This window comes from Mycothermus thermophilus (assembly GCF_041956435.1).
Source record: "Mycothermus thermophilus strain CBS 625.91 unplaced genomic scaffold VTJ04scaffold_2, whole genome shotgun sequence".
NCBI classification, from domain to species: domain Eukaryota; kingdom Fungi; phylum Ascomycota; class Sordariomycetes; order Sordariales; family Chaetomiaceae; genus Mycothermus; species Mycothermus thermophilus.
In genome coordinates this window covers 3,332,305-3,357,100 of record NW_027191428.1, presented here as the reverse complement: position 1 = coordinate 3,357,100, position 24,796 = coordinate 3,332,305, and the positions used below count along the sequence as shown (strand labels likewise).

Sequence of the window (24,796 nt, the reverse complement as noted above, 5' to 3'; positions counted from 1 at the left end):
CAGGTAGACTTGAATATCAACACATGCGCTTTACATATCATTTCAAGACTTCATGGTTCACTCAATGAAGCAATTGTTCTAGACACGTCTCGGAAGAAAAACAAGACTACATATCTACCTATCCTACGTTCCAGATTCCGCCCAAGTAAAATCTTCTCTCGCAATCTGGTTTGCATAGACAGACGGCTACCCGAGCAAAGTGCTCGAGCAGAGTTGATGGTCCAAGAAACTGGTCAATGCCGAAGAGTTCAACGACATGTCAACCACCCATTACTCTGTTGCCCTTGAACAAGTTAGCAGGAACGCCACCGTTGTTGGCATGAATCAAATGTGATGAAACCATCTACCATGTCCCTACACTCCTTTACCAGCACCACCCGTGAGCACCGGTGGCGCCTTGGGGGTCTTGAGAGACCTGCCCAGCATTCTTTCCAAAACCTTTGGCCGCGGCGGTTTGGTTGAAGAGGAGGAGGATGATGCAGGGCGACCAGGTTCCGGCTCGACGTCGGGGGGAGACGGCGGCGGCGACGCATCGGTGGCGTTTTCTTTTCCGTCATCATCATTATCATCATCCCGGCCTGGGACCAGCTCTTGCTCCTTTTGCCTTGCCATGTCGAGGAGGAGACTCCAGTCGATTTTCTTCCTGGGGGTGCAGGTGGCGAAGCGAGCCAGGGACTGGATGGTGGCTGGCGGGAGGATGAACTGCGAGAGCGTGTCGATGTGCTGGCTGACTTCGGCGATTTCCGTGAGAGCGTCGTCTTCTTTGCGACACGACTGAGGCATCTCAGAGTTTGAGATGCCGAGATACTGCTCCCACAGAGCTCGGCGGTCATTTTGGCTTGTATTATCGCGGTCGATCCTCGCCTCGTCCACACGAGGTTCGAAATGGAGCGTGGCGCAAATCCTGCTTTTGAGCCGGTAGTCGAGGTCCGCGGAGTCGTGAGGCAGAGAGAATATCACAGGGCCGTCGAACTCGTCCAGGAACTGCAGCGCGTGCGTCACTGCGGAAGTGATATTCTTCTGACCTTTGCTTCCCTGGGGAACATGCGCCCCGACAAGGTCCTCGATGAGGATGATGCAGCGGAGAGGAGGCGCGAGGTTCATGGCTTGTTCGAAAATACGCTCCGCAAGAGGGACTTCGCTTTCCGCCGATATACGGATGCGGTAAAGGCCTTTCTTGGTATGCTGCGAGATGGCGCGAAGTCCTTGGTCCTTGTCTCGGCCTTGAACAGCGATTACAGCCCTGCCCTGCGACTTCAGTGGCTCCAGTATCCGTTCTGCCGTAGGCGTGATCAAGGCAGAGAGTCTTGGATCCGGGCGTTTATGGAGCATTGTGAGCGGAGTAACCAACAGCCTTTTCCAGACATGGTCTCGGAGATGGAAGCCATATGTCACATGCGGTTGGACGAGGAGATAGTCCAGTCCTTTCTTACTGATGCCGTAGAATGATGTGAAGTCCGAGTTTAAATCGCCCTCGGAATCCGCCTTCTGCAGATACGTCTGTTCACTGTCGGACAAACCAGGGACGACCGGCTCGACATAATCAAACACGGGCTCTGACTCGGACTGTAGGTCGTTCCAATCAAAGCCGAGTCGACGGAGTGGACGCTCGCTCACGAATCGTCTGTAGGAGTCCATACTGATAACATACTCATTGAACTCCTGCAATGTCAACACCACAACACCGTAGGTTAGGATATCTGGCTGATGAATATTCGCAGGGCAATCCATCGGGACTTACATGTTCAGGATCGCCTGTGTTCTCGACCACGTGCGTTCCCCAGCTCAGGAGCCACATCTTCCAACCTCGAAGGAAAAGATGGTGCAGTTCTCTAGTGGAAGCATGCCGAATCGGATAGACTGGGAGGTTTTCAATTAAACCCGCATTGTCGATGGTGTTGAAAACCGCATTGAACTGTGCCTTGGAAATAGACAAAGTTTTCTGCGCTGTTGAGGTGGACAAGTCCTTGGCAACACCGAGCTCAAGAACCTCACCGCCGTCCTCGTCGCGACCTGGGACAATTTGGGCCAGTCCAACTTGCCTGAAGCATTGGCTTTCAGGCTCGCCCTCAGAGCTTCGTTCAACCACGATGTTGTCCGGTGGCTTTGCGGACTGGTCAGCAGGCGACACTTGGATTTATAACTTCCGCAAGACTTACGAAGAGCAGTGGCAGAAGATGCCAACGATCGAAAAGCTTGTGGCTGGATTCACTGCGTGCAACTTCGTCGTAGGTAGCCTTCATACACTCTTCGATGCTTTCGCAAAAGCGCCGCAGAGAGGCTGTCATGGAGGGAACGGTGGCAACCATCAATGTGTCGTCACTCGACTTGGTGTCGTCAGCCGACTTTGCCTTGTCCAAGATCTTCTGGATCCTGTCCCTGTCATAGTAGAACCACGGGTAAGGAGAGCAGAGCTCGATTCCACGTTCGACATCTGGCAAGGCCTTCCAGAGAGGGAGGTTTTCGCATGAGACGCCGCGCATCGCCTTCAGCTCCTTGCAAAGCTTAGCTGAGAGCAGCCGGATTCGTGAGCTTGTACATTGTACTACTCTCTCAGTGCTGAGGTTGTGATCGCAAAGATAGTCCTTGAACATGCAAAATTCGAGATGGCTGTTGTGCTCGATATATCGGTCGATGTTGTTTACTGGCCAGTTCCCAACAAGGTGCAAAGGTACTGGATCGTGAAACGGGTCGTCCCTGTCAACGACCATGCATTGTTCAGTTCCGCTCCCTCCTGGCTGGTAGCTAGGCTGGTCGAGGTAGGTTGCGACGAGTTGGCCATCACAGACTACACGGTGAAGGACCTGATAGCAGGCGTCTTTCGGTGCGGGAACGAGTAATGAGTTGAGTTGGTTGATGAGGTCCCAGTCAGAATCAGAAGGTCCTTTGCAAGGAGTGGCCTTATCATCGGCAGAATCCTGAGTATTCCCCAGCTGCGTCGTCCTTGGCCTGGCACATTCCAACTCGTACAGTTGGGACCTGGCGACATCTGCCACAGGATCGCGCCCTCCCATGTGAGCAGTGCCCATAAGGTCCAGTTCATTGATACCCCTGATATTCTCAACCTCTTTTCGGATGAGGTCCTGCTGCCGTTCGCGGACACCAAGTTTGTTGGCGACGAAATCGAGGTGATCGTTGAAGTCTTTCAGGTGCTGGACTAAGTCCTCGAAGGTTTTCTTATCATCACTTGTTGTCCATTGAACTGCTTTTCGAAATGAACGTCTTCTTGAGGATGGCCCAGTTGAGTCAGCGGCATCAAATCGGAATCCGTTGATGAGGCCGGCCGCCGAAGATGCGATCTCTGAAGCATTATTCCAAGGGACGAGAGCCACTGCCTTGCTGACTGAGCCCTTGGTATCTGGGAAGAATCCGTACTTTCTGAGTAGCTTCTTATGTCGTTGGAAGAGCTTCTCGATGCACTTCAAGGTGAATTCGACCTCGGCAGCAACCTCTCTGCTCCATCCAAGTGCTTCGACGGTGGGATTTTGGGGATCAAGACCACATGCTTGGCCCCAGGCAAGAAACCGCATGCGTTGATTCTTGAACTTTGTTTCCAGGATGAGCCAATCTTCTCCTAAGTAGGCTCCCCTTTCCACAATCTGGTAGAGATTGAGGCATGGGATGAACAAGCCAGCCAGGCCGACAGCAAGGCCGGCGGCCTCCATCTTGGAGGAATGCCGGGGAAGACGCTTGTTGGCTTTCGGTGCGATGTGGTTGTTTGGAGGAAGAGGTGCTCAGATCTATCAGCGGTGAGAAACGCGGGCCTTTCGCAAAGCGGGGATTGTTCATTAGATCTTACCTTTGCTCTCTGTCAGGCACAGATATCTTGAGGCTCAAGAGGGCATGGGACGGCTGCGGGGATGCACTCTGAAGGATGTTGATGAGCCTGATAAGGTGTCTTGATTTAGGGACGGTGTTCAAGATACTCATATGAGTGCCGTCCTAGTCGTTGGACATGCTTGTCCACGTGTACCAACCACCCGGCTGGCCGCCTCACTTTATGCGGTCACGGTCGTTTCGGCTCCATCTTGGGAAGATTTGGGCACAAGCGGGCGGCAAAGGCTAGGTGCTCAAGGGATAATGGAAGGACAGAAAATGGTCTAGGCACCTGTCCATGGATCCAGCGGTTTGACCCAAGGTCAAGCTGCCTGGTCAAACCTGCTGTAAGTCGCCTCCCCACATCAGCAGCTCTCTGGGGGTTGGGCGAACCAAGCCTAGTCTTGGCATACGGTCCCCTCTCTTGAACAACAAGATGGAAACCTGACACAAAGTTATCTCAGCTTCGTATGTGTCTCTACCTACCAACACACACACACAGCAAATGCAACTCCGTGCGCAGACGCGAATCGTGTACTATCATTACCCCAAGCCAACCAGCTAGCCAGTCATGCATGCAATCCTACCTCAGGTAGGGTAGGCCAAGCTATGTATGTACAAAAAAGGGGGGTGAAGGGGTATCTACAGTGAACATGAACACGAAGAGAAAAAATAACAGGATGACCGAAGATACCATGATCCAATCCAATCCCCAAAATCGAACCCAAATTCCCCCGAAACTTGTGTGTTGAATCCAAAAAAAGATGCAATGCTGTTTTCCCCGCGAGTTACCAGACCCAATCTCCCCGGTTTGGTTCTTTCCAGTCTCAGGGGCAAATCCAAACAACACCAACAAACTGCCTTTTCTGGTCATCTTGCCAAAGATACCCAAAGATATCCCCCCTTCAAATGGTATCATCCGACCGAATCGTCGCCGGCCCAATGGTGCTCTCATCGCCGCTTAAATCCCTAGCACTCCCATTCACTTCCCTAAACCGTTGGTGCTGCTGCTGCAACACCTCCTCCCCAGGCAACGGCTTCCTCGCGACGACGACCCTCAGCTTCACCACGAAGCGCTGCGCCCTCTGCGGGTCTTCGGCAACCTTCTTGGTCTCCATTGCCACCTCGCGGCACAGGCTCTTGGCCTCGTCCGGGTCCATGCCCAGATACTTGGTCAGCATGCGCAAACACATGGGCTCGAACCCCGTCACCACGCTGAAGAGCCAAAACTGCCTGTACGAAGCCGCGGCGTCGTCGTGCGTGCTCATGCTCAGGTCGTAGACCGTCTCGCGCACATCGACAAACCCGGACGCGCGCAGCAGGGCCGGGTCGAGGTGGCCCGCGTCGCGCGGCTTGCCTGCGATTTCGGCGGCGCGGAGGACGGCGCTCACGAGCTGGTGCGCCGGCGAGTCGTCGGGAAAGCACGACAGGAAGTTGCCGTTGCTGAGGACGTTGTCCCAGTCGAGAATCTCGATCCAGCCGCCCGGTTTGAGGCAGGCGAAGGCTTGGGAGTAGATGAAGGACCAGTCGCTGAAGGCGCCTTCGAGGTTGCGGAGGTGCACGAGGTCGACCGTGTCGGCCGGGCGGATCCACTCGTCCTCGGCGTCTTCGATGTGGAATTCCACGTTGAAGGGGACCTGGTGGGTGGGTTGGATCGGGGCGATGTCGGTGCCAAAAACCTCGGCCCGTGGGTAGCGCTCGGCCATGGCGATGGCCCATTCGCCGATGCCGGTGCCGATGTCGAGAATGTAGCGTGGGTCGTTGAGGGGCACGGTGGTGAGTTGCTTGTTGAAGAGCCGGAGGTAGGTTTCGTGGATGGCGTATTGCCGGACCCGCTCCTCCTCGTCGATGGGCATGAAGTAGTCGCCGCAGTATTGGCGGCCGTTTTCGGTGACGAAGTCGAAATCGTCGGGGTAGATGGTGCGCGCCGAGTCTCTGTGGTAAGGAGAGGGGGGTTAGTCGGCAAAGGAACCAAGGGGTTTGGTTGTTGTTCTGCACGGGGAGAGGGGTGCAGACGTACATTGTCGCCCCGTCATGGCCATTGGACGAGGACGGCGACATGCTCGCCTGGCGCCGCTTTCGCGGGTGCAAGCTCAAGGCGTAGACAGAGCGCCCGGCGTTGAAGTAGTTCCCGTTCTGGACGACATCCTCGTCGTCCTCGTTCTCGTAGTCATCGTCGTTGTCGCCGCTGCCGGAGTCGTCGATCTCCAGGCCGGTTGCGTCGGCCGCTTCCTTCATGAGGGCGCAAATCTCGGGGGTCACCACGGTGGTGGCGGCGGAGGTTCCTGGCGACGGGGAGCTCGGCCCGGCACGGGCTGTGGGATGTACCGGCGAGCGCGGGCTCTGCAGTACGCTGTTCCTTTTTGTTGATGTCGTGGACTCCCAGTTCATTGTTTTTCTCTGTAGGTCCCTCTTCCGTCTCACCCTCTCCGTCCGTCTGTCCGTCTCTCTCCAGCTGGCACCGTCCTTTCCTTGCGACACTCCCTTCCGTGCGTCGTTAAACCGCTCTGCTCTCCCAATGCCCCATCAGACTGTCTGCAGACGAATCTGGTCTTGTCGGCGATGGGTATGTGTGATTGGGGCGCGAGTTGGCGGTAGCTCGGCAGGTGGTTCGGGGGTAAGGAGAGGCGATATCAGCGGATAACTATGGCAGGTGATCGTCGCTGGCCGCGGACCAGGAAGAGAGAGCGCGCGCGCTGTCGTCAGGTTTGCCAAAGGCAGTGGAGGTCAAGAGGCGATGTCGATGCGTCCAACTGTCGCGTGGTTCCTGGTTCCTGGTTCCTGGTTCCTCCCGAGGACTCGGATGAGAGTCGTCGGAGGGAAGAAGCAGAGACAGAGGGGATTGATGATTTGGCGGTTGAGCCGAGGAGAAGGAGGGAGGAGGGGGGTCAAAGGCCGGGCTGAGGCCGGTGCACGGTTGCGGAGGCGGACTTGACAAGACGGGCAAGACAACGGGGGAGCGGGAGCCGGGACGAGGTTCCCGGGGGCTCGGCGCGCAAATTTATTTGGGACCAGAATGGGCTTTTTGGACGTCTCCCCCAGCACCAGCGAAACGGAGGCGGCGGGCGTAGTGTGCCACCGGCTTTAGTGCAGCCCCCTTGCTTTGGGTTGCCCGCTAGGAACAAGAGCCAGCCAGGTACCCGACCCAGCAGCGGCCGTCCCAAGGTCCAGGGTCCAGGATTTCCGGGCCAGGGGCCTTCCTGGTTTCTCGGCTGCAGGGCCAGGGGGGAAATGGAAGCCAGGGAGGCTCCCGCTGGAAGCCCAGGACAGGGGAGCCAAGGAATGCGCTTCCATCCATCTGTCTGCCGCCTCAGCCAGCCATCCACACACCGTCCGTCATCCACCTCTCCGTTGCGTTGACCCCGTTGACGTGACGTCCCCCGCGGCCGTCGGATGGTCCCGTCGTTCCTGGATCCCAAGTCGCATCCGACGAAACCTCATCAGCTCGGTTGGGGAGAGATGGGGAAAATCATCAGATCATTCTTCAGATCATCGGCTGCAAGAAACGCCCGCCAGCGCCCATGTCATCGGAAACGCCACGGGGGACGACGGCGCTAACTCTGGAATGCGAATGCGCGCAACGGGGTGCTGGCCTGGATAACTACTAGTGTATGGATGGATATCGATTTGGAATGAGAAAACCATCAAATGTCGCCAATGCCGTCTTGTCTACCCGTACACTACGTACACAGTACTAATACACTACTCTGCCAGCACACCATGTACCCAAGCAATCAACCCCGGAGTAGGCATCATGCTTAGCGTACACTATTTCTTAAGCTTCTTCTTCTAGACTTTTAAGATTAATTCTTAAATTGGTTTAGAAAGCACCGTATTTGTTCATTTACCTCGTCATTCTAAATACCTACACTACGTACTATGAATCCCTCTTCCCCTTCAACACATGGCTTCCCCTCTTTACATAACACAGCACTGGTCTTCTGGGAGCTCCTCCTGCTCAAAGTGCTTCTCCCGCGACTTCTCGCCCACATCAGACGTCGACATCAGGTCCTCCCAGTAGATGAACTCCATGAACCCGACGCGCAGCTTCTCAAACGCATCGGCCATGACGCGCAGACATTCTTCGTCCTCGTCCCTCATGGCGACAAACGCCAGGCCCACGCGCTTGAAACGCGCCCATTCCCATGCCTTCTTGTACACGTCCTCATACACCTTGTTGCGCCGCTCTCCGAGCTCCTTCTCCATCTCCATGAAGACCATCATCATGTGCGCCGTGGCCCAAACGTAGTTGAAGCTCGACAGGGGGTGCAGCTCCCCCTGGATGTCGCTCATCAGGTCGCCCGTGGCGTAGATCATCAGGTCGCGGTCCTGGGGTATGGGACCTTGATCGCGGGGCTGAGGGCGGAAGCGCTCGTCGTATCGTGACGGCGACTGGCCCAGCGCCTCGAGGATCTCGGGAGGCACATCCCCGTCGAACTTCATGGGCGGAGGCGTGAAGCCGATGGCCAGCCTCTCGCCGAACTCGATATCTTCCAGGATTTGCTTGTCAGTCCTTCCTTTCGCCCTCAAACGCCGGACGAGCTCAGTCTCCTCAGGTCGGACTTTGCCTGTCACAGGGTCGACTATCCGCTTGGTCCTGGAAAGACGGAGCTCGGAGAGCATCGACGGTAGTGGGAGATCAGCATCGGGGACAGCATCAAGGTTCCATTTGGCGTCTCCGAGGGCGACCAGGAAGGACTTTATGTTGAAGAAGCGGTAGGTATCAACTTTCAGATAATTCCGCAAGTCGAGGGTTTTCGCGGCCTCCCTGCGCATCGCCTCTCCAAGCATGGCCGAACCCGAACGCTTGCCTGCGCGGGCTAGGAATGCTTCCGCAAAACCCGACGAAGGGGGTTTGCCGTCGGCATAGAAGGCGAAGGGGAAGAGCTGCTCGAGGCTTGCGTATAATCCCACAGATTTCTTGAGATATCCTTTCTTGAGGAGCATGTTGTGAAGGTGGACAAGGACCATGGGTTCGGGGATGCGCTCCCATATATGCATGCCGATGAGATAGGCCAGCTCGAGAGCTTCAGCAAGGCCGACTCCGCAAAGGTAAGGGGAGTATTCCCAGAGGCCGTTGGCATTCGTGTTGGAGAAGCGAGACGGTGGAATAGTATTGAGACCGCTCATGTACTTGCTCTCTCCAAGCCAATCCCTGAAATCGTCCAGCAGCCATTTCAACAAGACCTTTAGTCCATCGTGCCGCTTGGGGTCTCCGTGTAATTCCGCATCCTTGTCCAAGAATTGGGGAAGGACATCACAGCCGTTGAGGAACCCATGGGGTATCCTCTTGACATATCGATCAAGGAAAAGGTCCACGTCACGCCGAGGCCGGAAGTTCCGTGGCGGTGGCCTCAGGATATGGCCCTTCATGGTATTGATAGACCAGCCCCGGGTAACCATCAGGGAGTCAATGATGCACTGGAGCTGGAAAACATGTTGCGGAAGGATGCGTTTGCGAATATCGGTACCTTGTTTCTGCATGGCAAGGGTGGTGACAAAAGCGGAAAACTCGTTGATTCCATAGAGTGTACGATGTATCGCCCACGGCCCGCGTGGAGACCAGTCGACATTTTCCAGGACATGTTTCTCTCCTTTCTGGTTGATACGCTGCATGACGACAGCGGAATGAAGGTTGACCAGGTCATAAAGCCAGTTGATGATGTAAGAGCGACGCCAGCGGATCCGCTCTTCGTTGTTGGCTCTTTGAAGGTCGAACTTGGGATCCCAGTCGCGGATCTCGGCGAGCATGCGCTTCGTCGGCTTGCCAGAGCGCGTCTTTTGGTAGTCCTCAATAAAGTCGACAAGGTGCTCATATGTATGAATCATGAACTGTTCCCTAACGTCCAGATACTTGTTGTCAACCTCCTCGGGCGTTCCATCAGGCCCGAACCTGAAGAGGGCTAGGGTAAATTTTGTCCCAGCCTTGTCAGGATCGCCGCGGGTGATGGTGTTCATGATCGTCTCGTAGGTGTCGTGGCCAGGGAAGTCGACAAACATCTCGGCCGCCTCCTTTTCGATCATGCTGGTGGCCACCTTGCACAAAGTTCCAGCCACGGCCGTGTTCATGTCCTCGTAAGCACACTCGCGCCACACGCCTTGCAAGTATGCCCTGAGGTGCATCCAGCGGCGGACAATATCGTACACCGCCATCAGGTAGTCGGTTATTATACCTTCTGTATCCTGAATGATGCGGTAACTCTCCAGAGGCACGTCGTCCAGACGCGACTCCTCAGCCAGTGTTGGCTGCTTCTTGGGCTTCTTCCCCTTCTTGCCCTTCTTCTTCCCCTTGCCGGGCTTCGGTTGTTGGCGTCTCTTCGGAGCAGCGGCGGAAGCTTGCCCGGCGCCATCACCGGCATCCTCATCTGAGTCTCCAGCTCCTTCCTCCGCTCCATCGGCCTTGCCCAAATCGAGAGCGCCAAACCGGTTGGAGAGGACCAGGCGCTCAAGGTCGCCTTTGATGTCAGCCGCCTCCGTCTCAGTGCTGGCATTGGCTGTCCCGGCGTCAGGCTTCCAATCCTTTCCTCCAAGCGCGTGGAAAGCTTCGGTAAGAGCATCGATGAAGTGCTTGTGGGTTTCGTTGCTCTTTACAATGGCAGGGTCCGGGTTCTTGGCTGCAAGCATCTGAAAGGCTTGGTGAGTTGCCGTGCGGGCATCAATGACGGCACGGAACAGACGCATAATCGTGGAGGGAACATCGCTTATGTGCTTAGCGATGAGGCGAGACAAGGCCACCAGATTGGCCACGGTAATCTGGCCGGTGGTGTTGACTTGGAGCGGTGCTCCATCTCCATCATCGAGGGAGGTCGTGCTTGATTTGATAATGCCATTCGATGTGTGGATGATCCAATACAACAGTCTACTCGTGTCTCTCTTGTACTCAAGATAGGCGTTGCGAGGTGGCGCCATGCTTGCAGTGCAGATTTGCGGATGATGATGATGTTGCTGTTCGTGTTGTTGTTGGTGTTGATGTGAAGCAAAACGGACGAGGTGTTGGACCTGTCCAGATTGGGAATCCAGACCCACAGCCAGAAACGCTGGAGGCTGTCCTCTCTCGTCCGTTTTGCAAAAAAAAAAAAAAAAAAAAAAAAAAAAAAAAAAAAAAACTCTGGTGTACACTGATTCCCTCCTTACCTGACTTTGTAAGTCATGGAAGAACGGTTCTCCTGCTCCGTAGGGTTGGGGAGGTGTCTGGTGCCAAGCCTTCACGGGTCGTATTGATTCCACAGTGTTTTGAGTATTACCCTCCTGTTTTCTTCATCCTTTCACAATTCAGTGCAAGAATTGCCGGACGGTTTTGCGGCCGGCATGCAACAGCTCTCGGCGGCGACATGCAATTAAGTGAGTTCACTTGTCAATCCGGGGCGCACCGCCAGCTCCTAAAAACAGCACCTCCCAGACGCCCCCCCAATCCGCCACAGGGCTGAAATGCATCCTCATTTGTCCATGCTCTGTCGGGGGCGTTGCGCGTGTTGTGCGGAATGTCCGCCATCCTTGTTGTCGTCGACGCTCATAACCATCCTCATCGTCATCTATAACCATCCTCATCGTCATCTATAACCATCCTCATCGTCATCTATAACCATCCTCATCGTCATCTATAACCATCCTCATCGTCATCTTCATCGACACATGACGAACTGTGAGCGGGCAAATGAAACCCTGAATCTTTGACGCTCCATCGTTTCGTTTCCAACCAAACAACAGCCGACCCGACAGCGCGGATACGCCCGTTGGGTTGTGTTCCACAATTCATGCGTAAGCTTGGTCCCGGGCCCGCAATCCCGGGCCACCCCTCCGTCCAGGGTTTCGTTTTTTCCCCTGCCGCTGGGATGCCAAGCTCCGAGCTCCCCGACAAAGAAACGACCACAGCCAAGGATTGGTGGCGGCCGGAGAACCGGGCCAAGCCCTTTTTGGCATCTTGTCTTTGGACGACGGCTTTCCTCTCCGCCGTGGGATGCTACGGAGTCCAGACGGTCAGGACGACAACAACGACGAATTGCCACACACAATCTGTTTCTGGTGGTTCGCATGAACCTCCAACCGTCATTGAAGTGAAAAAGGCCGGGCCCGTGCCATCAAAACGTTGAGTTGGGTCAAGTCAACCGTCCAGGTTACCTTCTGGAATCCAACCCTCCGGCACCACCGAAGCAGCAGCCGAAGGCCCTCAATGTTTTTGTTTGTGCGTCTTCCTTCAGGTCCATCCAACAAGAAGCTGCCACGAGATGGGTTCCATGTAAGTACGCTCTGCTCGGTACCCTACACTGCATCTTCCTGCTGCCGCCATGGTGCGAGCAAAACATACGCTACAGTGCGGCCCGTGTCCAAGGACTCGGGAACCTTTGGTGAGACTCCACTGGTGCGGATGAGAAGCGCAAAACGTGGACAAAGAGAGGGTCTGGTCCCCAAGAACGAGGCACCAAGTGTGGTTCCCCAAATCACTTTGACCCGCCTTGGAGCTGGACTGCAGATGTGGAGATGCAGGAGAAAGGGGCCTGGCCAAATTCCGGAGACGGGAGACGACAGGACAGGACGGGACAGGTTTGCCGACGTCGAGTTGAACGCCTTGGACGCCTTGAAGGCTTTGAGACTCATCACGCTTGGCCTGCCTTGCTGAGTCACCGACAACCTATGAATGCTTACATATTTAGACCCGGATTGGATGGACATAAGTAGTGTATTGTGGTTTATGCAAAGAACGGACTGACGAGCGGCACATAGTAAGTAGTAGGTATTCGTCTACCTTAGTGCCCCTTAGCTGCTCCGCGAACGTATCCCGATAATTTTCGGTCTGGATCCGGATGGAGGACTGAGGCATCATCAGCGGTGAAGGTAGTTAACGAAACCTATGTTTCACCAGCCTTGTCAGCCTCGGCTCCTTGTCCCCAAACTTCGGCTCCGAAGCTCTGGACGAGGAAACCGTTTCTCTGCCTAAAGAGAATCGCCACCCCTAGTGTAAATTAACAATCCCAGAGAGCTGGTTCTCCCCTCTCTGGCCTGTGGAGCGGCCGCAGCTGTGTCTCTACGGAGTACCAGAGCACCGGAAACATCACAGAACATGGCGCTGCGCGGGTGGGACTTGCTTGCCAGAGGAACCAATTGGTCGGGACCTCCTCGCCTTCAACATAGCGGATGGGGATCGAGTGGCTTCAGGCTGCTGAAGAGACTGTACATACTGGTACATGCGAAGGAGTGTAGTTGATCACTGGAACTCCCGTCGGAGATATCACTTCTCCATACCTCAAAATCTCTATCTCTATCGGCTGTCTAGTGGGACGGAGTTCCTCAACTTCGGCCCTTTACGTAACGTGCCGCTCCAAGCCATGACAGATCGAGGAATGTCTAACGAGAGCGATCCTTCGTTCCGCACGGGATCTCCGGGTCCGGCAGCCCGGGTCCACAGAGACAAGCCCAAGGTGAACAGAGCGTAAGCACACAGAGGCGGAAACGTATCATCGATGTTTATTCCTTGAGCGCCTCGAAACCCCCGTCTTCGTGTTTCGTAGATGGTGATGGATGAAAGACAACGCATGACATAGTATGTATCTACTCCGGTGGTGCACATCAAGGGATGTAGTCCCTCCTACCCTAGGCCTATCACCGTCGCCGTACTAGCACTTCCGATAGTCCAGCCTGCCCCATCAGGTTGGCTCTCCGAACTCTTGTCTCCCACCTCCCCGTTCGTATGCCCATTGCCCATTTTCCTCTTGATATCTCCATGCCCAGAACCGCCATCAACCACCTCACCACCAAACCCATCCACATTTCCATTCCCTACCAGCCCGTAGTCCGACCCCTCACCACCTCGACAGCAACAAGAAGAAGAAGGGACAGCAGAAGAAGAAGATCCATTCCTCTCCCTCTCCCCCTTCCCACCACCAACCGTCCCAAACCCCGTATCCCTCCTCCCCTTCTCCCCTTCTCCCTCCCCTTGCCCAACATTCACCACTAAAGGCCTCTCCGAAACCACCACGCTCCTCTCCTCCAGCACCTCCGTCCCCGCGACGACGGGGAACGGGCTCAGCACGGTCGTGATGTCGCCCCACCACCGCTCGCCGAACCGCAGGTACCAGTCGACCGTCGCCCTCAGGCCAACCTCGAGCGACGTCTTTTGCCGCCACCCCAGGCCGCGGAGCTTGGCGTCGTCGACGGCGTAGCGGTGGTCGTTGAAGGGCCGGTCGCGGGTGTAGAGGATCCAGGGGGATCGGGATTTGCCGTCCTTTTTGTTTTCTGGTGGATTGGGGTTGGGTGATGAGGAAGAGGAGGAGGCGGTAATGGTGGAGGTGGAGGAGGATGGGGTTTGGGTGGTGAGGTTCATCAAGGCGAGTAAGTGATGGCAGAGGGCGAGGTTGCTGACCTCGTCCGAAGAACCGACGTTGTACGTCTGGCCGGGCACGCCGCGGTGGAGGATGGTGTCGAACGCGTCGGCGGCGTCGGCGGCGTAGAGGTAGCGGCGGGTCGGGGTTCCGTCGCCGTGCAGGACGACGGGTTGGCGGCGGGAGAGGAGGCAGGTGAATTTGGGGATTATCTCTGTCACGATGTTAGATCAATAATACAGATATCAGGTATCTGGGGTAGAGTGTAGAGGGGAAACTAGGGTGACCTACTCTCCGGATACTGATGCGGCCCGTACACATTGTTGCTCCTCACAATGATTGCCGGCAGCTTGAAGCTCTTATGGTATGAGTGCACCAACATCTCGGCCGCCGCCTTGCTGGCCGCATACGGATTCGTCGGCGCCAAAATGCTGCTTTCAACGCGGTCCGCATCGTCTTCCTTCACCTCGCCGTACACCTCGTCCGTCGAGACGTGGATAAACCGCCGAATGCCCACCTTGCGCGCGCTCTCCAGCAGCACGTGCGTGCCGTAGACGTTGGTGTGCGTGAAATGATACGAGTTGCCAAAGCTCAGGTCGACGTGCGACTGCGCGGCAAAGTGGAAGATGGTGTCGATCTTGTGGCGCTCGAGGCAGTCGAGCACCTCGGCCGGGTTGGTTACGTCACCGCGGTAGAAGGAAAAATTGGGCCGACCGTGCAGGACGCGCGTGTTGTTGAGCGAGGCGCAGTAGTCGAGCTTGTCGAACGAGACGATGTTGTAGGCGTCCGGGTAGGTAAGGACGAGGTGTCGGACCACCCAGCTTGCTCTGTTCACACGCCGCGAGAGATGAGTGAGTGAGTAAGTGAGTGCCCAGTCATCTTCGTCGTCATCGTTATCATGAGGTGAGTGGACTGGGTAAAAGATGGGCTCACTCACATGAAGCCGGCGCCCCCCGTAACCATGATGTTTTTGACACCAGGAAGGGGGTCGAACTTGGTGGTGCCGATGAGCACGGGAGCTTCCCTCCAGACGTCATCGTCGGTGATATGGTTGGTTGTATGATGGTACCCTGTTTCATGTGGTCAGAACTAAGTGTTGAGCTGGTGGTATCTCATGACGACAAAATACTCACCATTGGGGACCACATTTGGCGGTGGTGCCCCGCCAGAAACGGTCATAGCTACTCGAGGGGAGAGTGGTGACCGACTTGCATGTGGTGTAAGTGAATGAGAAGTGATGTCAGGGAAGGTCTGTAAGTATGAGACGATGTGTTGGCGCCTTATTGGTGTCGGGGGAAAACAACAAAACAAAACATTGAAATGGCGCCAATCTTTCGAGCACAGAATTCTTTATTTCTCTGGATCTAGATCAAGATCTAGTAGTAGCCGACTTGCGCGCTCACCTCCCGTGAGATTTGTGAGATGGATAACGTAGATGTGTTCTCAACTCATCCTGTCTGTGTGCGACGTAACGGCGCGATTCCAAGAAACGGCCCACTAACAATGTCCCAGCACGGCAAACCGCCGGAACATGGCCCAAACAGGCAATGTGTGGGCAATGGGACGGGTGTCATTCCGGGACAAGACCAAGCAGACGCCGCCCATGCGATGGAGAGTGGTGGACATGTAAGTGCGTGGGGACAGCGAGACAGCTCATTTCCAGTCTCCATCTGCATCGAGAAGCCGAGTTGGGAGGCTGAACGAAAAGCTGGAGTGTCCTTTTCGCCTTATTCTTGGATTGGCGTTTAGCAGTGGATTGGGCTCCAGAATGGCTTGTTGGCATGAGGAGGTGTTTGATGATGACTTCCCCTGGTCATCTTCTGACCATGTCCCTGCTCCGGGAAAATAGAAGGTGGAAGGAAACCGAGTGGAACAAGCTGCACCCCGGATTCACACACAATCAGCCCGGCATGCTTCCGGCCCTTTACTCCGTCAGCCGGTTCGCGGACGCAGACGCCCCGCGATGCCACGCCCAGATCGACAGAGGTGCCTCGATGAAACCCTAGATCTGCGAGCGGCAGATACTGGCGAGTAAGAAAACAACTGTTGTTTTGTACTTCACTGCTGTATGAAGGCGTTATGTGATTCACATGCGACCAACCTGTATTGCGAAGTGAACTCAATCGCTGGGTCCACGGTCAATGACCACCATACTCGTATCATCTCTCAGTTCATGTTTGTAGGCGAGACCTGGTCAAGACCCAGATCAGTCCTCTGCCGTGAGAAGACTCGCACGCGATGGCTGTGGCACGGAGCCATGAGAAACAACGCCTTCTCTCCAAAGACTTAGAAGCTGCTACCAGTCGACATCAAGACTCAATGTTGACCAAAAAGGGGTCCCGAGAACCCTCACCTCTCTCATCCACTTCATCCTTCATCTCCTCCCTCTCCTGGATGGTGCTCAACACCCTCGCAACCATCGGCATAGTAAACTCCTCTCTCCCCCCCCCTATCACCACTCAGTCAGGCACATGCCTACTAACCCCCAACCAACAGGTTTTCACCAACAAAGCCATCTTCACCCAACCCGCCCTCAAGCTCGCCCAGCTCACCTTCGCCAGCTTCCACTTCCTCGTCACCTACCTCACCCTCTTCCTCCTCTCACGGCCATGGCTCTTCAATCTCTTCCAGCCGCGGCGCGTCCCGCTCTCCGACATCCTGCCGCTCTCCGTCACCATGTCCCTCAACGTCATCCTGCCCAACCTCTCCCTCGCCTTCTCCACCGTCACCTTCTACCAGATCGCGCGCATCCTGCTCACCCCAACAGTCGCGGCGCTCAACTACCTCCTGTACGGCTCCGTGCTGCCGCGCAGGGCTGTGCTGGCGCTGGTGCCGGCGTGCGTGGGCGTGGGGTTGGTGTCGTATTACGATTCCTTGCCATCAGCTAGAGCAGGAAAGGGCGTCCAAACGACAGCACCGCTGGGGATCTTGTTCGCCCTCGCCGGGACGGTGTTTTCGTCGCTTTACACCGTATGGATCGCCGCCTATCATCGGCGGCTGCGATTGTCGAGTATGCAGCTGCTGTTCAACCAAGCGCCCGTGTCGGCGTTTCTGTTGTTGTATGTCATTCCGTTCCTGGATACTTGGCCGGCGCCGGTGTATGATCGATCCGTGTCAGTGCCGATGGCGTCATCGCTGTCCTGGCTGGAAATGGTCTTCGCATTCCCCCAGATCCTTCTTGCCCACCTCCGCGGCTGGGCTCACACCCTCGCGGAAGAGCAGAGGTGGATGCTGGTGGTGCTGAGCGGTTTGTTTGCCAGCGCCATCAATGTTTCGCAGTTCTTTATCGTGGCGCGCGCAGGCCCTGTGTCGAGCACGATGGTTGGGCATGTCAAGACATGTTGCATCGTGGCGCTAGGTTGGGTGGTGAGCGGCAGGGGGTTCGGGGATTGGGGTGCGCTGCTGGGCGTTGGGTTGGCAGTGGGTGGGATTATAGCGTAGGTTCTCCTGTTGGATATTGTTGTTTCTGTCTAGAAGATGAAGAGCTTGAATGCTGACAACAGACACCTAGGTACTCGGTGGTTATGCTGCAAGAGAACAGCAAACGCTCGCGGGAACAACGAAAAGAATAGCGGCAAACAAAAACAATTGCACAGAAACAAAAATGACATGAATCCAACGACCTTGATCCGGAAATTATATTCTCGCCCTGAGGCGACTCGGGTATCGTATCTCCTTACAAGTTGAAGCGCGTCCGCTTCTTCTCCATCTTGGCCTTCCACTGCCACTTGAGCGCGTCCTCGCCCTCGCTGCCAGCCTTCCCAACGCCCTTGTCCACTCTGCGAAGCTTGAGCGTCATTCCTGTAAATCAATGTCAGTGATGAAGGTTCGGTCCTGGGGTACGCTGCGCTCGACTTACTAGGCCCAATTTCCTGCAACCCAGCCCGGATGCCCTTCACGCCCTCCATCTCCTTGCCGTCCGCGCCAACAACGTTCTTCTCGGTCGGCCGCGCCTCCCGGAAGACGTACCTGTGCCGGCGGAAGAAGATGTAGTCACGCTGGTTGTGCAGAGTCACCACTTGTCGGCCGGCCAGTTCAGGCCTGGGAGGCCACAGCACGCTCATGGACTTGGCCGCGAGCAATCCTAGAGGGGTCTTGAAGTTGTTGAGGAGGAGTTCCGGCTGGAGAGAAACAGTTAGAGGCTTGGTATAAAATAGCGCTTCAGTAGGTGGTTTGGGTTCTTACGTAGTGGTTCGTCGCATTGCCGTGACCCGGAATTGCCTTGCCGGGAGCGAAGTTCCGGATCGTGTATGTAAGAGTTGGACCCGCTGGCTCGTCCTCGCCATTCAGATGTACCACGCTAAGACCGCTGGGCCTCTTCAAATCTTCATGTACCACAAGCAATGCTGTGTATCCACGATCTGTATAATGTGAGTCGTGATTCCTGTCGGAAAATGAGTCAGAGAGGGTACTGACTCTTTGCAAACTTCGCAATCTCCCTGACACTGTATTTGTAGGCGTAACGATGGGCGCTTCTGGGAATGTATGTGGCTGGGCCTGCGTCAGCACTGTGTCCTGGTTATCGTCCAACTCTTGGAACCCTCACCGTTCGGGAAGCACGCAGCGATCTCTTGCGCCTCTTTATGGATGGTCCCGTTCAACCCGGTGGTCACCAAGATCTTGGGCATCGGTGGTGGCTCGTCGCTAAACAGGTACTTGAAATCTTTGGCCAGCGAGTCCGGCGTGAGGTCGAGATTCGTGGAGACGGTTGACGGAGCGAGACTTGGTTGTCTCTGGGCGCGCTGCCTCTGCTTCTCTTCCTCGCGGTCCTTGTCTTCGCCATCCTCATCCTCATCGTCGTCTGACCCGAGCATGCTGTCGACGTCGTCATCCTTTTCGGCCTTATCCCCGGCGACAGCTGCATCTGCCTCTGCAGCTGCAGCAGCTTCAGCAGCCTCAGCCTCCTCGAGTCTCCGGCGCTTCAATGCGGCCACATCCACCACAGCACCCAGACTGTCATCATCGACGTCGTCCCATATCCTCTTCTTGTCAATGCTCGCTGGCTGGTTCTTTTCGAGACGCTGCCGTCTGAGTTCCGGGTCTTTTGCTTCCTCCTTGCGCCGGCGGTGTCGTTCTTCGTGGCGCGCCCGGCTGAGCTTCTTCTTTTGTTCGATCCATAGTTGTTGCCGCCTGAGCTTGTTTGCTGTTTTGAGGGACAGCGAGCCCGAGGACAGGGCCCTCGCTGGTTTCGCGGACCCCATTGATGTTTGGCTGTAATGCTGGTCTTGCCCGAGTCAGAGTGTTTGGTGTGTCGAAGATGCCGTCGCCAATTGAACACTTCCCGGATCTGGTGTTTTGCTGCAGAAACTCTTATCGCTGCTTATCGGTCCCAAATTTTTTGGACGGGTCGCATAATCGTCAAAGTCCCGATTTTAAGATTTCCCGCCAACGGCCTTTCCATTTTTCGCAAAACCCCGTCATTGCGTTCCATTTCAGTATAGCAATAGTTTGCATTCCTCAAATGACTGTCATCTTCGAATAACTGCAATTCCCGAATATAGTAACTTCAATTCTCAAATAGCTGATTCCCAAATAGGTACCTTGCTGCAATTGCGATTCTTGAAAGCGTGGATGGCATACAATAATAACCCTAACCCTTCTTGTGCTCAGCCCGAAAGTCAACCCATCGAGGTACGTACCCGACAAACAGGTCAGCCGCCTCTAACCGCCATGCATGTGATTTGAACGTTGTAACCGTTGGGTGTTGCAGTCTTTCGATGACTGCAGTCATTTTGAGGATTGTACCAACCGTAGTCATTTTGAGGATTGCAGCCATTGTGAGGTATCAAGGATTGGTTCATTGATATCTACGAGAGTTTGCAAGAAATGTAAGTCTTGGCGAGCCAAGACATCGGTGAATCCCGTAGCTGCAGAGGCCGGACCGAGTCGGGGACTGACAGGGATGTGCATTGCCCCGCGGTCAGAACAGGGCGATGTTCTGGAGAAAGGAGGGGCAGATCCAGCGGCTAATTGATTTTTCGGCAGCCCCTCCGGAGCACAGTCACCTCGCTGCGTCCACCGTGTTCGTTCCATCCAAGGCCGGCCCGGAGTGGAAGAGGCAAGTCTCGGGAGTCAGTAGTGTCTCAGCCCCAGGTACGGGACTTGACAATTGAACCCGGAAAGTGACTGGGAAGTTGAAACGAAGATTGAGGTGGTGTTTTGACGTTTGACGGGACAGTGACTGGACTCCAGTGACTCACATGGTTGGCTCACAAACCAACCGCACATTCTCTCTTCTCTTATTTATCTTCTCTCCATGAAGCCTTTCCACCCCACCCCTCGCTTCTCTTTCTCACCACTCCTCTGCCGTTTGGTACTCAAGTCCCCAAATTTTCCTTCCATAGTGAGGGGCAGCCCTAGCTTTATTCCCCGCTTCCTCCCATCCAACTCCAACAACACCAAGTTCCCAGCCCTCAGATCTGCTGGTACCCCGCGCACCTACGCCTACGCCCGCTTCGCCGTCAAGTCGTCTCGCAAGACAGAAGAATTCTCCAAGATGACCTCCCCCGTCCTCACCCGCAAGGGCGAGCCCCTCGACAAGGCCCAGCTCGAGTCGCTGCTGCGCCGCCGCTTGTTCTACACCCCATCCTTCGAGCCCTATGGCGGTGTCTCGGGTCTCTACGACTACGGCCCGCCGGGCTGCGCCCTGCAAAACAACATCATTGACGTCTGGCGCAAGCATTTCATCCTCGAGGAGGACATGCTCGAGGTCGACTGCACCGTCCTGACCCCCCACGAGGTGCTCAAGACCAGCGGCCACGTCGACAAGTTTGCCGACTGGATGTGCAAGGATCCCAAGAACGGCGAAATCATGCGTGCCGACCACTTCGTCGAGGACATTCTCGAGGCCCGCCTTCGCGGTGACAAGGAAGCCCGCGGCCAGGCGGTCGAGGAGAAAGAGGAGGATCCCAAGAAGAAAAAGAAGAAGTCCAAGGGCCACGAGGCCGTGCGCCTGGACGACGCTGTCGTCAAGGAGTACGAGGAGATTCTGGCCCAGATCGACAACTTCAACGGTGAGCAGCTCGGCGAGCTCATCAAAAAGTACGACCTGAGGAATCCAGCCACGGGTGTGCAGCCCGACCCTCCTGTCTCCTTCAACCTCATGTTCCAGACTTCCATCGGCCCTAGCAGCAACATGCCCGGCTACCTCCGTCCCGAGACCGCCCAGGGCCAGTTCCTCAACTTCGCCAAGCTGCTCGAGTTCAACACTGGCCAGATGCCCTTCGCCTCCGCCTCCATTGGCCGCTCCTACCGCAACGAGATTTCCCCGCGTGCCGGCCTGCTCCGCGTCCGCGAGTTCCTGATGGCCGAGATCGAGCACTACGTCGACCCCGAAAGCCACAAGAAGCACCACCGCTTCCACGAGGTCGAGAACTATGAGCTCGACCTGCTCGACCGCGACACGCAGATGTCGGGCAAGACCACCACCCGCCGCCTGCCCATCGGCCAGGCCGTCCGGGAGGGCATTGTCGATAACGAGACTCTGGGCTACTTCCTGGCCCGCATCCACATGTTCCTGCTCAAGATCGGCGTTGACCCTACCAAGATTCGCTTCCGCCAGCACATGCAGAACGAGATGGCCCACTATGCCTGCGATTGCTGGGATGCCGAGCTGCTCACCACCAGCGGCTGGGTCGAGTGCGTGGGCTGCGCCGACCGGAGCGCCTACGACCTGTCGGTGCACGCCAAGAAGACGGGCGCGCCGCTTATTGTGCGCGAGCGCCTGGATGAGCCCAAGATTATCGAGGAATGGGCTGCCGAGATCGACAAGAAGAAGTTTGGCCCCTTCTTCAAGAAGGACGGCAAGGCCGTCGAGGCGGCCATCCTGGCCGCGTCGCAGGAGGACCTCGGCCGGTTGGCCAAGGAACTGGAGGAGACGGGCAAGGCCGTCTTTGACGTTCCCGGCGTCGGCAATGGCAAGGTCGAGGTCAGCAAGGACCTGCTGGCCATCAAGTGGACGAAGCGCACGCAAAACGTGCGCGAATATGTCCCCAACGTTATCGAGCCGTCCTTTGGCATTGGCCGGATATTGTACTCGCTTATGGAGCACAATTACTGGACTCGTGCTGCCGAGGGTGGCGACGAGGCCCGTGGGGTACGTTCTTCCACTCCTCCTGTTGAGAGCCAAAATTTCGACAAAAAACACTGACCATCATACCCATTACAGGTCCTGTCCTTCCCGCCCATCGTCGCCCCGACCAAGGTTCTCATCGTGCCCCTCTCGTCGCACAAGGACTTCGCGCCCGAGGTGCGCAAGCTGTCGCAGAAGCTGCGGTCGTCGGGCATCGCCAGCCGCGTCGACGACTCGTCGGCCAGCATCGGCAAGCGCTACGCCCGCAACGACGAGCTGGGCACCCCCTTCGGCATCACGGTCGACTTCCAGACGCTCAAGGACGGCACGGTCACTCTGCGCGAGCGCGACTCGATGCGCCAGGTGCGCGCCGAGCAGGACACGATCCTGCAGGCGGTCAGGGATCTGGTGGATGGCAAGAAGACGTGGGCGGATATCGAGGCGGAGCTGCCAGCTTTTGAGGGCCAGGAAGCAGAGGTGCCTGTGAGGGAGAAGGAGAATTAAGTTTTGGTGAGGTAGATTAGGTCGGTATGATGGAAATGGAGGGGTGGATTGGGTTGTCCGGGCTGTCGGATCGGCGCCACGGCGCAGTGTCAAGCAAGACTTCCTGACCTGGAAGATACCATGATAGATAGATCTCTTGTTTTTAGCTGTTCATTTTACTTTCTTTTCTCTGGTCATGGGCAACTCCTACGAAGGAGTGATGTTATGAAGATCAGTTTTCACATGTGCTTTGTTCATCTCGTTCCATTTTTGGGGGCCGGATCGAGCCGGCAGTCCTCGGCCTCGTGGAGTTGATCTATACATTTCTAATCCTTATGTGCACCTTTTTGCCGTGGAGGTACGTATATGGAGAGGATCTCCGCATCTGAAGGAGGTTCTTGAGGAGAAGGAATAAGTCGATGGGTGAATTGGATGAAATGTGAGTAATGAGGACCCAGACAGAGTTATCTCTCGACTCTTGACTCAACAGGATATTCGGGCCTCTGTACATCATATGTAGGCAGACAATCGAAACCTTTCTTGCTTGGGAAGAAGTAGATACACAGCCACTTCGACGATATATCAATATTTGATTTTTATGACATCATGGCATTTATATGTATCGCCGTATGCGGTTGAGGTTGAATTGTTTCTTCTCGCTCTTGTCGTTGTTGAATGATGCCCAGTTTCGACAAGCCACATGCATGAAGACGGTGGACGAGAGGAGACCCACGGAAAAGAGTGGGGCATCATGGCCAGAAACGGAAAGGTCTCATTCCCAGGTTCTTCCCGATTGTCTTTCATTTCCGAACGGCAGCCCAGATTGGATCTTGGCCACAACCATGCCCCACACTGGACCCTCCAATTCACTTGCCGCACACACACCTCCATCGCTCTTTGTTCAAGACAGGCCTCAGTGCAGAGGTGCAGAGTGCAGCTCTGCTCTCCCGTCTGTGTCCACGCGACGGCACGCCCCGTTGGTAGGTTGCAGAGGGTGGCATCGCGATAAGTACTCTAACGGCCGGACCTACATACGCTGCGGAGCGCTCGGTCGCGTGATCACTACTATGTAATATGTATGGTTGAGGGTCATGGATGAGGTAGGCATCTCAAAAGATCCCAGGCACGAGTCCAAACAATGTGTGCCTAAGTTACAAGTCCGCAGCGACTTGTTTGCCAGGGGATGATATGGAGGGCAGCAGCACACGCCGATCTGAGACAGCCTCAGAAAGATGAGAGCGATGGGCTTCCCCCCAGTCCTTGCCTCGTCGAATCATCAAGCCCGCTAGATTCGACATCTGCCTATTGGATAACGCCCGTCCAGTCCGGCAGAGAAACACATATTGGAGCCCGGGATTCTTGTCGCTTACTCCCGATAAGAATTGTGTGTCATATGAATGGAGGGTAGTCGATGGTTGATGGATGACGATCTACGGAATACTTTGTAGGTGCCTGAGTGCGAGCGCGTGCTGTACGGAGGGGACACTAAGTGAGGTGCCTAAGCAACCCTCACGACGCCGGAATGGGATCCTGTCGGTAACCTGGAGTGGGAGGGATGCGTTGGCTGGCTGCCCGGTTGGCAAATCTGAAGACCAGACGCCCGCTTTGTCGCTCTCAGGTCGCCAACTAGCAATCGTATGACGTTGGAAGGCTGGCTGGCTGGCTGGCCCAAATAATGAATGCGCCGCCCTGTCTTCCGCAGAGCTGAGTCCTGTGAGGGGAATTGTGTGTCCTGTCGGTGGTGCGGATGTGGAAAATGTCGCTTCCAGTTGGACGCGGTGTTGATTGTCCCGTCTCCACATGAGCGAACGACCAACATATTCAGGTTTTGGGGATCTGAATTTCGAGCGGGAAAAAGCGTGCATCGAAGTGAATAATCCAAAGCCGAATAGATCCAAATCGGGTGCTCAACAACAATCCACCTCAGAATCAATTTCCCCCTCCGTTGCGGTGAAATCCAGGCTGTCGTGGGCGGCATGTCACCACCTATTTCTGGAGTGAAGTCGTTGCAGCCGGGCTGGATCCAGAGTGCGAGGGCGAGACAGGGTTTTGCGCTAGCATCCAAAGACGGCAATCCCCGGCCGCCGCCGCGGGACAAAGAAAGAGCCAA

The 24,796-nt window shown here is 55.7% G+C and overlaps 10 protein-coding genes across 10 annotated transcripts; 4 read left to right on the top strand and 6 right to left on the bottom strand.

Moving 5' to 3' along the window:
• Positions 1-354: 354 nt before the first annotated feature.
• On the bottom strand, positions 355-3,665 carry VTJ04DRAFT_3393 (uncharacterized protein; the record flags this gene model as incomplete). Its single annotated transcript, XM_069361288.1, has 3 exons — positions 355-1,662; positions 1,742-2,104; positions 2,160-3,665. The coding sequence occupies 3 exons, from the start codon at positions 3,663-3,665 to the stop codon at positions 355-357; spliced, it is 3,177 nt and encodes a 1,058-aa protein (XP_069221914.1).
• A 69-nt stretch (positions 3,666-3,734) lies between these two features.
• On the bottom strand, positions 3,735-4,690 carry VTJ04DRAFT_3392 (uncharacterized protein; the record flags this gene model as incomplete). The annotated part of the gene is made up of 3 exons (XM_069361287.1): positions 3,735-3,740; positions 3,800-3,808; positions 4,463-4,690. 3 exons carry the CDS (start codon positions 4,688-4,690, stop codon positions 3,735-3,737), a joined length of 243 nt encoding a protein of 80 aa, XP_069221913.1.
• Positions 4,691-4,721: 31 nt separating this feature from the next.
• VTJ04DRAFT_3391 (uncharacterized protein) lies at positions 4,722-6,207 on the bottom strand (the record flags this gene model as incomplete). Its single annotated transcript, XM_069361286.1, has 2 exons — positions 4,722-5,751; positions 5,837-6,207. 2 exons carry the CDS (start codon positions 6,205-6,207, stop codon positions 4,722-4,724), a joined length of 1,401 nt encoding a protein of 466 aa, XP_069221912.1.
• Positions 6,208-7,734: 1,527 nt separating this feature from the next.
• On the bottom strand, positions 7,735-10,725 carry VTJ04DRAFT_3390 (uncharacterized protein; the record flags this gene model as incomplete). The annotated part of the gene is made up of 1 exon (XM_069361285.1): positions 7,735-10,725. The coding sequence occupies one exon, from the start codon at positions 10,723-10,725 to the stop codon at positions 7,735-7,737; it is 2,991 nt and encodes a 996-aa protein (XP_069221911.1).
• A 1,261-nt stretch (positions 10,726-11,986) lies between these two features.
• VTJ04DRAFT_3389 (uncharacterized protein) lies at positions 11,987-12,433 on the top strand (the record flags this gene model as incomplete). Its single annotated transcript, XM_069361283.1, has 2 exons — positions 11,987-12,056; positions 12,129-12,433. The coding sequence occupies 2 exons, from the start codon at positions 11,987-11,989 to the stop codon at positions 12,431-12,433; spliced, it is 375 nt and encodes a 124-aa protein (XP_069221910.1).
• A 966-nt stretch (positions 12,434-13,399) lies between these two features.
• Positions 13,400-15,311, bottom strand: VTJ04DRAFT_3388 (uncharacterized protein; the record flags this gene model as incomplete). Its single annotated transcript, XM_069361282.1, has 4 exons — positions 13,400-14,346; positions 14,424-14,959; positions 15,070-15,202; positions 15,266-15,311. 4 exons carry the CDS (start codon positions 15,309-15,311, stop codon positions 13,400-13,402), a joined length of 1,662 nt encoding a protein of 553 aa, XP_069221909.1.
• Positions 15,312-15,663: 352 nt separating this feature from the next.
• On the top strand, positions 15,664-16,138 carry VTJ04DRAFT_3387 (uncharacterized protein; the record flags this gene model as incomplete). The annotated part of the gene is made up of 2 exons (XM_069361281.1): positions 15,664-15,758; positions 15,982-16,138. The coding sequence occupies 2 exons, from the start codon at positions 15,664-15,666 to the stop codon at positions 16,136-16,138; spliced, it is 252 nt and encodes an 83-aa protein (XP_069221908.1).
• A 388-nt stretch (positions 16,139-16,526) lies between these two features.
• VTJ04DRAFT_3386 (uncharacterized protein) lies at positions 16,527-17,573 on the top strand (the record flags this gene model as incomplete). The annotated part of the gene is made up of 2 exons (XM_069361280.1): positions 16,527-16,559; positions 16,629-17,573. 2 exons carry the CDS (start codon positions 16,527-16,529, stop codon positions 17,571-17,573), a joined length of 978 nt encoding a protein of 325 aa, XP_069221907.1.
• A 235-nt stretch (positions 17,574-17,808) lies between these two features.
• On the bottom strand, positions 17,809-19,333 carry VTJ04DRAFT_3385 (uncharacterized protein; the record flags this gene model as incomplete). Its single annotated transcript, XM_069361279.1, has 5 exons — positions 17,809-17,933; positions 17,992-18,253; positions 18,318-18,493; positions 18,549-18,623; positions 18,679-19,333. 5 exons carry the CDS (start codon positions 19,331-19,333, stop codon positions 17,809-17,811), a joined length of 1,293 nt encoding a protein of 430 aa, XP_069221906.1.
• Positions 19,334-20,388: 1,055 nt separating this feature from the next.
• VTJ04DRAFT_3384 (uncharacterized protein) lies at positions 20,389-22,707 on the top strand (the record flags this gene model as incomplete). The annotated part of the gene is made up of 2 exons (XM_069361278.1): positions 20,389-22,227; positions 22,300-22,707. 2 exons carry the CDS (start codon positions 20,389-20,391, stop codon positions 22,705-22,707), a joined length of 2,247 nt encoding a protein of 748 aa, XP_069221905.1.
• Between the last annotated feature and the right edge of the window lie 2,089 nt (positions 22,708-24,796).